This window comes from Gobius niger (assembly GCF_951799975.1).
Source record: "Gobius niger genome assembly, chromosome: 24".
NCBI lineage: Eukaryota > Metazoa > Chordata > Actinopteri > Gobiiformes > Gobiidae > Gobius > Gobius niger.
In genome coordinates this window covers 8,808,856-8,825,275 of record NC_136875.1, presented here as the reverse complement: position 1 = coordinate 8,825,275, position 16,420 = coordinate 8,808,856, and the positions used below count along the sequence as shown (strand labels likewise).

Genomic DNA, 16,420 nt, shown 5'->3' with positions numbered 1-16,420 from the left:
TTACATGTTTTAACCATATTTATACATAAATATCATTCAAATGACTGTGAAAGTATTCCAAGTATTCATAATAGAGCACGCTGACTGGACAAAATAGCTGAATGCATCACAGAATGCACTATTATAAGTCATGTATTCAGTTTTTCTGTAACTAAATACAATTTCAAAGTATTCTACCCAACACTGAACGTCCAAAACATACCTGGGCTGCCATTTTGACTTCATTCACGCAGTTTTGAGTAATCCTGTTCACTTTGGTTGTTTCTTCTTCTACTGCTGAAGCGCTCCGATCAGTACTTCCACAATTTAATCCAGGTACGAACACAAAACTGTCCTCCACATTTGCAAAGCTCATAATCCATCACTGGGCCCGTCCTGCGCACACGATGTGTCCAGGTGCCGTTAGGTGAAAGTGAAAGCTCGTACTCACTGTGTCATTCCCACTGCTCCGGGCGAAATCCTGACCAGACGAAGCATTATTTTATGTTACGGTACATAAGCAATGTTTTAAAGTGTATATGACAGGTTTTTAAGGGGAGACACTACAGGCAAAACTCAATTTTTTCAGTTTTCAGGTTTTGGGCCAAATTGGTCTCTGAACATATAAGCTTTCACCCGGAAACAGAAAATATGCCTAATCTTCACAATTACATGTTTAAATATTGTGCTGATTCAATGTTCCCCCATAGACTTATATGGGAGAATGCAATTTCAAGGGCCTTTTTCTCAAAACACATTTTTCTGTCATTGTGGCGACACTATGTTCACGTCAGTCGGACCTAAAGACTTCAAAGTTTCCAGCCTTGGACTGAACAATATTTGGAAGTTTTTTTTAGAGGGATTTTTTATTATTTATTCCCTAAGCCCCATTTATTGAGTTTTGAATGTCAAAAAATAAGGTGAAAATTACATTTTTCCAAAATTTTCCTCTAAAAAACAGCTTATTTTAAAACTAAGCAAGAAATCCAAAATCCCCTCTGAGAAAGTATTTGCAGCTCATTTATCAATAAAATGAAACAACAAATTTGAATGTAGCTCTATCCATTATTCAGATTTTGTCGCCGAAAAGATGGGAAATTTGGGGCATTTTTAAGCATAAAACACCTTGTTCTTATATGAAAAGATAAAATGACAGAAAACTTGCCATGTATTTTTTTTCTCACATTTATGCCAGTGATCTACAGCAAAAGTTTCAAATTGATATCTGTAAATATACATTTTTTCCCTATTCACCTGCAGTGTCTCGCCTTAAAGCTTTTGAAAACACAAGTCATATTTTCAGATGGATAACAACTGTTGTAAGTCATAATTATCATTTTATTTGAGTGAAGCAGCATTAATAAAGCCTTTTTTTTTTTTTTAAGCCACTGACAGAAAGTGACATAGGTAGAGGTGACGTTCCATAGCAGTTTGACTCACTCATTTCAACAGTTTATCCATCCTCTATCTATGTCACTTCCTGTCAGTGTCCAATAAGAAAGTGAAACTATAAAAATGCTCAAACTAAAGAAACCCGTGGGTGGGGGGGGGGTGAAGGTGTTGATCACATGGGGGATCAGCTGAAACAGGAAATCAGGAAGAGGCGTGTCCCGCAGCGGCTGGAGACGGCCGTAAGCGGGGGGGTCAGCAGGGGATTGGACGACGAGGGCTGTGAGGGTGGGGGGGGCGGGGCTTTCGGATAACGGAGGCAAAGCTTGGCCTCAATTAACGAGGTCGAGCAGTCGCCGCCGAGACGCGTTAATGAAGTACCTGTTACTGAGCCGCGCCCCCTCAATAGCGCAGAGGAGAAGGGGCGGGGGGGGCGCCCGATCACCGCCTACTACTGCGACTATATACTGCTATTACCGCGAGTACTTTGTCGCCGCCGCTAATTGGCACCGCGGGGCTACACGGCTACGTTTACAATTACCGTCGAATTCTAGTGCTGGGTTTGCGGGCGGCGTTTATCGGATTTTGAGGACTTTCGCTTTGGAGTTGGAGTTTCCCGTTTTCTTTTTTCATTTCGTACGAGCGTGTGTTTCGGAAAGTCTTCGAAAAAGAATGGGAAATTTAAATGAAAGACAATACCAAATACTCGAAAATCTGTGCATTTTTCGGTTTACAAAGTGAAACCCCGGTGATGAATTCCTTGAGTTGCCGACATGCTGTGATATCATCTCCATACCTTCCGCCCTGTGCCGCACTGTACAAAGGGGCGAGCACATCCACATCCTCCATATTGTTTTTAATGAGTCCGTCTTCGCCCGAGTCTCCTCCCCCTCCACTCCAGGACACTGCAGGCTTTCACTGAAGCGATTGTGGCTCAGCCTAATTAGCCTGTACCGGTCCGTGAAGACTGCAGCATCACCGCGGAAAGAGAGAAGGGGGAAGATGGTTCAAAAAAAAAAAAAAAAGGAAAAGGGAAATTAGAAGGGAGAGAGAGAGAGAGAGATGTGGGTCCCATTATAAACAGCATGTCCGTGCTCCTGTAAACTGGGGTTAATTGCCGCTTTAGTCGCGTGTGTAAATAAATGCTAGCGCGTGTGTGTGTATTCATTTTGTTCGTAGGATACTGTAAGTGTGTGTTTAAAAAAAAAAAAGTTGTCCCCAAGGTGTCTTTACCGCACACACTACAATGATTTACAGTAATATTGCAGTACTGCTAAGCGAGTGTACTATTGAACACACTGGGGAAATTACAGTCAGGTTTGAGCATAGGTGGTTATTGTTACCGTGGCCTGATTCAATTGTGACTTTCTCTACTATTGTGAACCCCATCTCAAATTTGTTTGAATTGAAGCTTTTTCACACGGCCGAAACATCTCATCAGATTATTCAAGCCGTCATCTTTGTCGGCAACTAGCAATCTTTCGGCAGTGGGCTGGATTTATAAATATCTAGTAAGGGTTTTACCTTGTTTATTTGTGACCTCATACCAATCCATCATACAATACAAGTTACAAGAATATGTATATGTATTTTTTATTTTTCTTTAAATATTTTTTTCTAGCACTTCCCCTAAGTTGGGATGTAAACAGCCTTTTGATGGAATGTTGCTAGTTGCTGACGAAGCCTCTTGTTGAGCGACAAATGACACAAGACAAACCAGTGTAAATGACGGGTTGAACCTTTTGCTAAGATGGAAAACTCCTGTATGACTGAGAGCAAACATGATAGAAATCAGCACAGTGTGATATTGTTACTGTTTCAGGCAAAGTTATTTATTTACATTGCCCAAATTCTGGTATTTGGAGAAAAAAAATCGCGAAATGCATAGAGGCACATCATGATTTATATTTCATTTTTTAGATTTGTATAATATGCAAAACAAAAGCTGTTGCACCATAATGTCAGTTTAAAAATAACCACTGTTTTCTCTCCTGTGCTTTGTTTCGCAGTTGAACCTAGCCTCGAGCGCCGCGCTCCTGAAGCGGGAAAGCGACGCGTACCCAGAGGGTCTCCCGCACCCCCCCACCTCCGCCGCGGCCCCCATCACCCCCCTGCGCACCGGCCCCTCGGTCATCAGCTCCTCGGGCATGCACCCGCACTCCCACTCGCACGGGGTGGGCCCGATACGCAGGCGCAACTCCGACAAATACTGCACCCCCATCGCTTCAGGTACGGGGCCGGCTAACGCTGGGCTACATGCTAACGCTCGCTACCCACGGGGCGACTTTATGATTTATGATTTCAATAAAGATCAGACCACAGTTTATGACCAATTTAGGCAGAAATGTAAAAAAATCCAAAGGGTTCACATACTTATTCCCCCCACTGTATAAGCCTTATCAAAACTACACCTGAAGTAATATTTCGATTCGTTTACACAGGTTTGAGTTAGCTAGCCCCATTTACTTTGGTCATTTCTTTATCTAAATCTCGTGCTTGCATTTTTTATTTCCTAGATTTTGTTGCACAATTGACCAAATCCAGAAAAATCCGTAGCATTTCTCAGGCTTGTTCTAAACCGTTTGGAACACAAAATCGCTTAATCACTGCCCAGTCAATTTGTTAGCATGCCGCGAAAAATAGTGGCTCACGTTCTGTGTTTACTATGTTTATTCGCCCCTGTTTCTTAACACATTAAGTTGAATAATAAACCATGAAATATTAATTGTGAGGTGCCCAAAATAAGATTAATGAACAATCAAGAATGATGAGTCCACTTAAAAGATTTCTTCAGAAGCGGCATGCTAACAATACTCAGTGCTAAGACAATGCTAATGTTTATGCGCTGGAAACATGCAGTTGTTAGTTGGTTGCCGTTTTGATAAATATCTTGAAATAACTAACTTTTACTTCACTTTGACTTGTATTTGATTGATTTTGTTGTAATAGACCAGTTACTGTATGTCAGTTTTGCATATTAGCCTGTTTATTAGCCAAGACGTTTTTTAATGGTCTGCTTTTCTTGTTCCTGATTTTTGTTCAGAGCTCGCTCAGAATTGTGAGTTCTACAAAAACGCTGACGTCAGGCCTCCGTTCACCTACGCCTCGCTCATACGCCACGTAAGTTCTCGTTTGTTTGCTGTTCTTGTGATATGTAAAGTTCATCCTTTTTTCTTTTTTTTTTTCAAAAGTAAGAATCACCATTTGTAATCTACAGGCCATACTGGAGTCTCCGGACCGACAGTTGACTCTGAATGAGATTTACAACTGGTTCACGAGAAAGTTCGCCTACTTCAGGAGAAACACCGCCACGTGGAAGGTAAGAAAGACAACCGGGTATCAAGAATGCTAGAACTTACGTCATTCCTTTTGATGTGAATAATTGAGGAAAGGGAAGATGAAATGATCTCCAAAAGGCGTGAGGTCGCAGATGAGACATACACATAGAATCCAAAGAAAGACTTCTGTCCAACTGTTAAGCCTTGGCGTGGTTCGATCATCCTTTGGGGTTGTGGCTCAGGGAACATTTCTAGTAGAATGAAGGATGGATTACATTTATTTCCAACAAATTCTGAAGGAAAACTTAACACCATCTGAGAAAAATTGCTTCTCGAAATGAGCAGTGATCGTAAACACACATGAAAACCACGATTGACAACATCCAAAGGCGCAGTCTGAAGGTCTGGCCGTGGCCTACGAAGTCTCCTGACCTCATTGAAGATCGGTGGATGGACCTCCAAGGAGCAATGCGTACGTAACAGCCCAGAAACCTTTTAGTTCTTTTGGAGTTTAGTACAGAATAAAGGGCAAAAATCCCCCAAACTAGAATGGAAAGATGGAACGACTGCTTAGAAAAGCCTTTAAAGGAACAGATTTTCCAGACTGAGATATGTTCTTACCTGAGCGTAGACGAGTTAATGCCTACCTGTCTGGTCTTTGTGCCCATGGAAGAGCGTGGTAGCTTCCGACTTCACCCCCGTTTGGAGCTATAGGAATACACTGGGAGAGGGCAAATGCTAACAACATCTTTGGTCTTTGTGCGTGACTGAGCGACCAAAGACCAGACAGTTCTGCATCGGCTCAACTCAACATATCTCAGTATGGAAAAACGGTGGCCTGTTCCTTTAAAGCTGTGATCCTTGCCATATTTGGTGGTGGGGGGCTACGAAGTTTATGGGAATGTCTCATCCGTAGTTTCCTGCCTTTCGGAGATCATTCCATCTTCCCTTGGTTTTATTGTTCACACTAAGGGCTTTTCCACCAAGGTGTTGGTTCTGGGCTGGTTCAGAGCTGGTTCTGGTGCCGGGTTGGTTCCATACTGACTTGGTTTTCCACCAAAATGAGAGGTGTGCCTATTGTCATAGCTTTGGGAAGTCAACATCAAAAGTGGATAGCAACATCTTACTACAGCCACTTCTGGTTATAAAGAGCATAAATCAAAACAACAGTTTCCTCCAGAGAGACTGTTTTGGCTTCTCCAGGAAGTTATAAGCACAAACTAACTAATATTTATTGTTTGTTGGAGGACAGAGCAACGCCCCCAGCTGCTGACATCACTGGTCCTCGTTTCTTGGTCCAGCTTTTAATTGGTTCCCAACCGGCACCAGATTTTGGAACCCAGAGCCAGCGTTTTTTTCCAGTGGAAAACGAAAGAACCGGTTCTGAAACTGGAACTGGCCCAGAACCAGCACCGGCACCAGCTTGGTGGAAAAGGAGTGACTGAGGCAGTAGCAGTCCCGGTGTAAAGGTTTTAAACTACCCCCCATTTCAGGCTACCCCCCGGTAATTTGAAATCAGTTTCAAGTTACCCCCGGGGGTAAGATGAATACGATTTCAAGCTACCCCCCCTGATTTCAGATTACCCTCCTCTCAACTGCTTTCTTCATCCATAAGATACCTTACAGGAACCGCGGTTGGAGCCGTAACCTTAAGGATAGTGGAGTTTACGAACTAAAGCTAACCTTACCTTAACCCTAACCTTAAGGATAGTGGAGTTTACGAACTAAAGCTAACCTTACCTTAGCTCTAACCTTAAGGATAGTGGAGTTTACGAACTAAAGCTAACCTTACCTTAGCTCTAACCTTAAGGATAGTGGAGTTTACGAACTAAAGCTAACCTTACCTTAGCTCTAACCTTAAGGATAGTGGAGTTTACGAACTAAAGCTAACCTTACCATAGCCCTAACCTTAAGGATAGTGGAGTTTACGAACTAAAGCTAACCTTACCTTAGCCCTAACCTTAAGGATAGTGGAGTTTACGAACTAAAGCTAACCTTACCTTAGCCCTAAACTTAAGGATAGTGGAGTTTACGAACTAAAGCTAACCTTACCTTAGCCCTAACCTTAAGGATAGAGGAGTTTACGAACTAAAGCTAACCTTACCTTAGCCCTAAACTTAAGGATAGTGGAGTTTACGAACTAAAGCTAACCTTACCTTAGCCCTAAACTTAAGGATAGTGGAGTTTACGAACTAAAGCTAACTTTACCTTACCCCTAAACTTAAGGATAGAGGAGTTTACGAACTAAAGCTAACCTTACCTTAGCCCTAACCTTAAGGATTGTGGAGTTTACGAACTAAAGCTAACCTTACCTTAGCCCTAAACTTAAGGATTGTGGAGTTTACGAACTAAAGCTAACCTTACCAGATGAAAAGTTACGAGAGTTGTAGCTATTATTAGCAATTAACATCCGGGCATTTTCTATTTAACACAGCCGTGCCAAACAAACAATACATATTGCGGCGGAGGTAATCTGAAATCAGGGGGGGTAACTTGAAATCAGTTTCAGGCTACCCCGGGGGTAATTTGAAATCGATTTCAAGTTCCCCCCCGGTAGTCTGAAATCAATTTCAAAGTACCGGGGGTAAGGTGAATGGGGGGTAGTTTGAAATCGCTACACCGGTAGTAAAAGGTGTATTCAGCAGCGCCTAAAAGGATTTAAAGATAACACTGCATTTCATAAACAGCTGTTGAGCGATTCTGCTCAGACTGTGGTCATTGCGCGTTCTCATCACTTACACATCCCGTCCTCTGCGATACTTCACCCAGCGACAACTTCGACATGTGTGTTGCGGCAGATAGCGCTGCTGTGATTGTCTTCTGTGGTCTGCGGTGAGGGCCCACGAACGAGATCAGTCAAACCCAACCGCGGTCCGTTTATGTGGGCTAACCAAAGACAAAACGGTGGACCACTTCACTCAGCGGATGGCGCACACAGTATATGTGCATGCGGCGCTTAATAGCCCGGGACTGAAGTCGGAGCGGGGTTAACAGATGGGGCACTTGCAGATATCGTCACCCCCTCATCTGACTTTTATGAATTTTAACTATTGATGCGCCGCGGGGTCTTCTTCTTCTTCTTCTCGCGCAATTGGCCCCGGGACCTTTTAAAGATAGCCTCGTGTATTTATGTATGGGAGGGGAGTCAATGCAGGTTTCTTTTAATAAGTCGTTATATTTCATGAGAGGAGCAGCGGCGATGGCGATGGCGGTGTCAGGAGCCAGGAGTCACTGATCAGAGGAGGAGGACACAGATAGAGAGAAGGACGGAGGGATGATGGAGGAGGAGAGGAGGGGAAAGTGTGTCATTGGGAACGGCAATGCAGTTAGGCAGGTTGTCGAGAATGAAGTATGCATTATATTTACATTGGAAAGCTCACATTGTGTTTGAAAAGCTCTTTATAAACACGGTTTGATTTGATAGTAGGTGTTGTAGGATTTTGAAGGAGAAACATTAAGCAGAATCGACTTTTCAATGATGTGTGTATGAGTAATGTTTTGCTTCGTTCACGGCGGTTTGAGAAAGCTGCTTTAAGTTGGCTCTTCATTGTGAGTGTTTGTGTGTTTTGTGTTTATTTTTTTATTTTTTCATTTTATTTATTTATTTCATTCAAAAGTGATGTTCACAATCACAATAAAACCGCCAAGCCAACACAGTATAAATGAAACGGAGCAGAGGAGAAGAACAAGTCTTATAATATCTGCCCCTTTTGTTACTTCACACTTTACACTTCACATTGTTGTGGTATATTTTTGATAGATAGAATCCACAACCGTCCCCCACATTTGATGAAGTTCAGAAATCGGGCCTTTATGAAAATAGAAAAAGAATCAGAATAGCGAAATCAGAAACACCAGCCACCCATTCAGTCGCTGCTGTGAAACAAAAGCACAATTCGCCATGAAATTCAATATGTTTTTAACTCTCAGTGGTTCCCAAAGTGGGGTCCCTGGCCTCTTGGGAGTCATCAGGGGGAAAAATGAATGAATGAAAATGAAGAACATGTACTGCTTTGAGTCTGTGTTTTGCTGAGACTTCACTGTTTGTTACTTTATATACAGTTCTGAGGCATGAAACATTACAAATCCCTTTGAATAGAGAAGATTGTTCGATGACATCATTTAATCTTTGTCTTTGAGAATGGATAGTTTAGTCAATGTTTTTTCTTAAAAGCACATTTGGAAGCGGAAGTTTAGAGTCGAGTTTCAACTCTATTAGAGCATCAAAGCGTTATCTGTACATTTACTTCATACCACCTTTGCTCTGCTCGATTCCGTCAGACCTTGGAAGCTAAGCAGGGCAGGGCCTGGCCGGCACTTGGATGGGAGACCGTTTGGGACCAGGAAGCCTGTGTGAATGTAGTGAGTGAGTGGTTAGTGCTGGTTGGAGGGGCTGATGGCACAGACTGGTTGCCTCACCGCGGTCAGTCTGACCTTGGGCAGCTGTGGCTACAACAGTAGCTTACCTCCACCGAGTATGGCGTGAATGAATAATGACTACAGTGTGGCGCTTCGAGAAATAACACTGGCTTGAAAAGCGCAATACAAGTGTAAACCGTTATTATTTAAAATATGCATTTTCTTTACTTAGCCTTTTCTTTCACCACTGGTCAGCGTTTTCAGGGTTTATACAGACACAAGCAAGTCCAAATAAATGCCTTTTAATGCCCAAATACTATTTTCAAATGACACAAACGCAGAGAGAAATCTGCACATATTTAATTTCTTAAGATGTGCAAACACTTCATCAAACAAAACAGGCAACCTTTGAGCAAAGTTTTCCCATTTCAGCCCAAACTGTAAATGAATATGTTTCAGACCATTATTTTGATGTTTTTGATTAACTTATACAGTAAAAAATGTTGAGAAATGTCTTAATTTTCCAATACAATTTAGATATAATGCCAGTTTGAATCTTACTTAATGCTTTTTAATGCCCTTCGGAAGCCCTGGTTTTGAATTCCGGTGCAGAGAAGCCCCTTTGCAAAAACAGATATGTGCCATTGAACAAAAATCAAGGTACGCTGTTAATTTTCTCATTGTGTGGAAGTGTTTTTGAACCACCAGAGCTATTTTAGTGCCAGTAAATGATGAAGTCACTCATTCTTAATCCAATCCACACAGCTGGTGTCACCTGTAGAGTCACTAAAATCAACGTTGCATCGTAGATATCTATTTCACATACTGTCGCCTGCCAAGACACTTCACTCAGCGCGAGAATGAATACGTGCTTTGAGAAACATGTTAACTAAAGCACAATACAGACACAAGCCATTATTATTACTATTATTAGGATTATCACTTCCCCGCTCCCGTGTGCGTGTGCGTGCCTGGCCCAGTGTGTTGTGGTTGTCTGTAAATGCCCCGCTAATATTTTAACCATGAGAATTAGTCTTTGATCACGAAAATGCAAATGTGCGCCCTCCCCCCCCCCTCGTCCCCCTCCTCCTCATCATGTCCCCATCATCACTGTGTCTGTGTGTGTTTGCACTGTCAGGAGATTGGGGTCATTCTCATTTACAAAACTTAGCATCGCCGCTTCATATTACGTCTATGGGAGGTGTGCAGGGGAGCGCCGGAGATCAGGTGCACTGTAAAAAAAAAGGCCGCAATGATGGGAATGAGTTGTTAAAAACCTCGAGCCGAGAACTTTTTATGTAATGTCTGTGATTTTGTCCACTGTGACATTCTCAATATGATTTTCTCAAAAAAAGGAGGTTTTGGACGTCAAGGCTTTGAATAAACTAGTTGTTGCGCTTGTCAAAACGCAAAGTTCGCCTCGGATTGTTTGTGTTTCAAGGCACGCTGAGTCAAGCTAAGAAGTAGATTACAAATCCTTTGGAAAAAAAACCACAAAAACAGACAAATGTGGTGTCTGTAGGCGCTACTTTACGTGTAGATGTTGTCGCCACAATGTGAGAAAAGTACTTTTTGAGAAAACGGGCATTAAATTCACAATTCCCCTCAACGTACATTCAGAAACTAGAAGGTCTTGGCTTTCAAACGCGGTATCACATATAGGCATATAGGCTGTAAGCTCTCCAGTCAATATGCTTTGAGATTTGGATATGCATAATAGCTAACCGCTAAGCTAGCAGGTAACAGGTTAATGTTAGCGTTAAAAAAAACAACGCAATTGTCTCTTTGTGATCAGCACGCTTATTCATTGACAAATATCGGCCTGTTTGGTATCCATGTGTAGCACAAAAGGCGTCCAAGATGACCCTGTAACAAAAGTTTAGAGCCCGTTTTCTCCAAAAGAAGTTTTCATTCCACTCTTGCAGCAACATCTCCATTTCCAGTCTTGTACTTCAGTCTTGAATCTATATATTTTTCTCCTCAGTGGAATATTTTAATGATTTTATTGAGCTTTGGACCCGCAACAATCGAATTTTAACAGATTTTTCCTAAATCTTATAAAAATCTTTGTCTCTAGCATATCAATGATATACATTTACACACATTCAAACCAAGCTTTTACATTTTGTCGCTAACAATAAAGGCAATATTGGCCTATGCATAAAATGACAGAAAACTTGCAATATTTTTCTTCTCCCTCATATTTGTATCTACGGCAAAAGTTTCAAACTGATTTCACAATGTATTTATTTTTTGTCCCTATCAGTGTTAATTTCGTCGACTAAAATATTTAGTCTTAATTTTAGTCAAAGTGATATTTTTTGACTACTAAAGTTGGACTAAAACTAAATTAAAAGTTTCTCATGAGACTAAAACTGTGACTAAAATGTCCAGATATTTTAGTCGACTAAAATAAGACTAAATGAAAATGAAAAGGAGAGACTAAAATCATCCAAACTTCTATTGACCGTCTGAAAGAGCCTCAGATCATGTAAATTCACTGCCAAAGGAGCAGCTCGGAGCTTTGTTCATGTGGAGCAGAAACATGAAGCAGAGGAACAAGATTTAATATGATTATAATGAATATTATCAATGCAAAGTCGACTAAATTCATCTTAAATTTAGTCAAAAGGCTAAGACTAAGACTAAGACTAAGACTAAAATAAAATATGTTGTCAAAATTAACACTGGTCCCTATTCACAGTGCAGTGATTGCATTTCCCTTTTCCCTATTTGAGTATCTAAAAGGGCAAAGATAGCGAACGTTTGTGAAATAACAGGCCAACAAAATCCTCCACACCTTCCCCTTAAGACACGGAGGCCTCACATTCTTCTCTTTTTTACAGTGCGTCCTCCTTCGCCTCCTCTGTTCGCTGATTACTGCCTGTATAATTACGTGCGCTCCGTTTTTTTTCTCTCTTTTTTTTTTTTTTTTTTTTGCATGTGATTACGACAAAGGAGAGACGCGCGCCCTGCTCCTGTCCCCCCTCTCGAACGCCGTGTCAGGGAGAATACGCGGCATTTAATTATAGGCGAATTAAAATGGATAATGAAATTGGGCATGAACAAACTACAAATAGCAGATGAAAAGAAGAGAGGGGAGGCCCGTCCCTTGGGGGGGAGGGGGGGAGAAGGATGCGGCGGCGGCGGCGGAGGAGGAGATAGCGCGGACGTCCCTGCGCCTTCTTTGTGCGAGCGATTAGGAACATTTTAAGATAAAAAAAATTCGCAGAAAGCCGATGTGGTTTATTAGCGCGGGCCCCGACAACAAAAATGAGGAGCTGCTTCTTTCCTTTTTTGCTGACAAACGTAAAAAAAAAATCTTTAAGTGTTTTGTGTGGACCGGACGCGAAAAATTGAGGAGCGAAATTGCGGGTGATTAGCGAGTTATTAACCAAGCTCGCAGCGAGGGAAAAAAAAAAAAAAAAAAAAAAAATCTAATGTCTGGAGTGTTAGAAAGATATTAAAAAGATGATTCTGGAGAGCGGTGATGTTAATGAATTTTGTAAAAGAAGCTAAATTCTTTCATAGTTTCTCGCCAAGGCCGGGTATTAAAAAAAAAAAAAAAAAGGGAAAAATGTACAATCATTTGCTCAATTATCAACCGGTTTTGGTATTTAACATTGGAGCGCGTCGGAGTAAGCGGCAAGTAAGTAAGAGGCATGTTGAATGGAGGCTTTTGAAGGCCTCCAACGACACGGGGAAAAAAAAAAGATACTTATCGTTGATTAAAACTCAACTATTTTAATCAGTAACCCAAGGAAATGACAAACACAAAGCACCAAATTCTGCTCTGATGAAAATAAGCCCTATAGCAATTTTAAGGGTGACACACATGCACTATTATATTAGTGTGTTAGTGTATATATATATATATATATATATACTAATATTCAACGTGATTCAATACAGTTGGAAATGTTTCACAGCTTATATTGACATTATAAAATCACTAATAGCAACGATTGTGGGCTAAATTTAAAGTAAAGTAGTCGATTTGAACAAATACATATACATTTCCTTTCAAACTCTTGTTCAATACACTGGATTTGTAGACTAGCTTTGAGGTCCCCCCCTTGCAGTGTGTCTGGGCCCCAACCAGACCCCGGACCAGGAGCTTTACGGCTGTGTTCGACCCTGCCAAAGCGCGCCGAACATAAGCTAACATGACGCTAGCATACTGCTGTTGAAAAAGGTGGTTTTGCCTTAGAATAGCAGTTAGCCGCTGTTAGCACAACTTAATGCAGTTCTAAGTAACTCATGCCCCTAGAGGCCACAAGCGCAACTGCAGGTGTCGTAGCAAGGTGCGATTTTTTTAACTTATTAATTGTCCGTGAGAGTAAATACTACGCTGACAGAAAAGACAAAGGCAGAGAGGGATAATGTACATCCAATTACACAATGGAGATCATTTTTTTCACTCAAACTTGGCTGTAAATACTGTTCAAGTGGCGCTAGCCTGCAATTAGCTTTGCCCGTTAGCCTGTTCTTCTTCGTGGTTTTCTGGCCAGAGACACCAGGGGGAGATAAAAGACCCCCCAATCATCCCATTAACACTTGTACTACCCCCAGAGGGACTACGGAAAGGATTTATTAAGGTAAACAAGTTACTTAGCATTGCGTTAAGCCGGTGTTAGCACAACATCTGCTAGCTTACCTTCTTATTTCATCTTTAGCTGCTTCTTTCCTCTACTTTTTTTTTTTTGCCTTGGCTCCTCTGAATAATTCCATAAACCCCACCGAAAGCGTAGTCCACAGGGTTTTCATCGCCGTTCTGTTGTTCGGTAGTTTGTATTTTCCAGTGTTGCTCGTCCGTCATCCGTCCACAACTACTCTGTGACATCTGTAATGGAAAGAGTGGACGAGTAAAACCAGGTCAAACTAAACTAAAATTATTACAATGTAATGTGTTTGTGCGTCCAGGGCGTATTCAGAGCCATGGGAACATACTATGCTTAGGGGATTCAGAGAGACGAGGTTGCCCAAAAAAATGCCTGCAATGTGCAACGCATCCACCAGGGGGAGGGTGCTGTTGTACCCTCAGCACCCTGGGTTCCCATAGGCTTGGAAGCTTAAATCTTTGACTGGACAGGGTTTGGTTAAGTTGACGCCATTTTGCTTCTATGCTCGAATAGACGATTTAAGCTTCACCGATAGTTCCTTGTAATTGAGTTTGTATTTTTTCCACTGCATTATCGGTTGTAGTTTGTATAGCACAGTGGTTCCCAAAGCGGGGGTCGCGAGCACCAACCTGGGGAGTCCCAAGATGATTTCAAGCTACGGAAAAGTCAAATATTATGTATTTGGTTTTCATTTCTAGCCGAAAAACAGCTCTGGCCTGTAAAATGAGGTCAAATAACAAAGTAGACGATGTACGTGTTACTAAATCAGATTGTCTTGCTTCATATATGATCGATATTAATTATTTTTTACAGTCCAGGACGGTTCCCATGGTCATTTTGGGGGGTCAAAACCTGAAAAGTTTGGGAACCCCTGATCTAGTATGCCATGATGTGCCAAACTACAACAGGGAACTGCTTGGTAAACAGTGCGGCCTAAAAGGTATTGGCTCTTCCTCAATCTAAACTTGCTTCCCTTTTGTTTTTGTGCTTTTGTCCCCCCCCTCCCTTCCCAGAATGCTGTGCGTCACAACCTGAGCCTGCACAAGTGCTTCGTGCGCGTGGAGAACGTGAAGGGCGCCGTGTGGACGGTGGACGAGGTCGAGTACCAAAAGAGGAGACCGCCAAAGATGACCGGGTACGAAACCCTTCAAAACACCACCATGAACATTTTACGGTACAACTTTTTGTGTTTGTTCTTTTGTTTTGTTTTACTTGTGTCAAATGACCGCACGATACCCTGTCGCCCTGCAGTCTTTTACGGGAATGTCCAATGTCCGTGTTGTCTGACCCTTTCCATCAAATGACAATGTGCCTCGCGAAACGATCGAGTGTTTATCGGGATTACAATAAATATAGCTTATTCAAAAACTAAACAAGACTCCAATTGATATCTCTGAATGTATCTCTTCCCCGTCGCCTTCAGAGAGCACAAACAGCTTTCGGCGTCTCATTAATCGGCGAAGTCCTCGTCTGCAGCGTTATGTTGTTTGCCGAGTCGCTGGGAGCAGCCGCGGCGGGGACTGTAAACAGATGTGTAAACAGATGTGCCGACATAATCACGCACGTGTCGGACATATGAGCGGCGCGTTGTTGGAGGGAAACAAAACACAGCGGGATCATAGCAGCGACGAGGCCACGTGGCCGCTGTCCTGCTCAAACCAAGGCCCGGGAGCTGTTGTTTTTGTTCACTTCATTCATCATGAACAATTCATTAGTTAAGTATGATTAATGCCTAATCACTACTTACAGTTAATGCCTAACTCATAATGAATAGTTCCTCACATACTCCACTTTTTCTTAGGGACTTATTAGGGACTATGGACAGGCTAATTCTGACATATTTACATGTGTAATGTATATTAAGGGGAGACACTACAGGCAAAACTCAATTTTTTCAGTTTTCAGGTTTTGGGCCAAATTGGTCTCTGAACATATAAGCTTTCACCCGGAAACAGAAAATATACCTAATCTGCACAATAACATGTTTAAATATTGCGCTGATTCAATGTTCCCCCATAGACTTGTATGGGACAATGCAATTTCAAGGGCCTTTTTCTCAAAACACATTTTTCTGTCATTGTGGCGACACTATGTCCACGTCAGTTGGACCTAAAGACTTCACATTTTCCAGCCTTGGACTGAACAATATTTGGAACATTTTTTAGGAAGGATTTTTTATTATCTAATCCCTAAGCCCCATTTATTGAGTTTTGAATCAAAATATAAGGCAAAAATTATTATTTTTTACACATTTTTCTACTAAAAAACAGCTTATTTTAAAACTAAACAAGAAATCCAAAATCCCCTCTGAAAAAGTCTTGGCATCTCATTTATCAATAAAATGAAACCATGAATTTGAATGTAGCTCTATCCATTATTCAGATTTCAGATGAGAAATTTGGGGCATTTTTAGGCATAAAACACCTTGTTCTTATATGAAAAGATAAAATGACAGAAAACTTGCAATGTATTTTTTTCTCACATTTATGCCAGTGATCGACAGCAAAAGTTTCAAATTGATATCTGTAAATATACATGTTTTCCCTATTCACCTGCAGTGTCTCGCCTTAAGATGCTTTGTCCAGTGTCCCTAGAATAAATAAATAAAAGCATTCAGTAGTTATTAAGTGTTAATCACACTTAACTAATGAATTGGTCATGATGAATTAACCCTCTTCCTCCAGTTTGGCTTTACCCAAATCTAAAAGCTTCAGGACTGTAGAGTTTGCGGCCTGTCGTGCCAGTGTTTGAAAGCTAAGACCCACAAAACTGATGGAAGATTTGTCCTCGTAT

General features: G+C 41.5%; 1 protein-coding gene across 5 annotated transcripts in view; it reads left to right on the top strand.

Annotated features, from left to right (window-relative positions):
• Positions 1–16,420, top strand: part of foxp4 (forkhead box P4) — a 196,263-nt gene that overhangs the window by 173,830 nt on the left and 6,013 nt on the right. For 2 of the 5 annotated variants that reach the window (XM_079582163.1, XM_079582159.1), the window contains 5 exons: positions 283–315; positions 3,378–3,597; positions 4,412–4,488; positions 4,586–4,687; positions 14,641–14,801. In XM_079582163.1, the coding sequence (XP_079438289.1) occupies positions 283–315; positions 3,378–3,597; positions 4,412–4,488; positions 4,586–4,687; positions 14,641–14,801 (593 nt within the window). The remainder of the gene's footprint in view (positions 1–282; positions 316–3,377; positions 3,598–4,411; positions 4,489–4,585; positions 4,688–14,640; positions 14,802–16,420) is intronic. The other 3 variants (XM_079582161.1, XM_079582162.1, XM_079582160.1) reach the window with 3 other exon arrangements.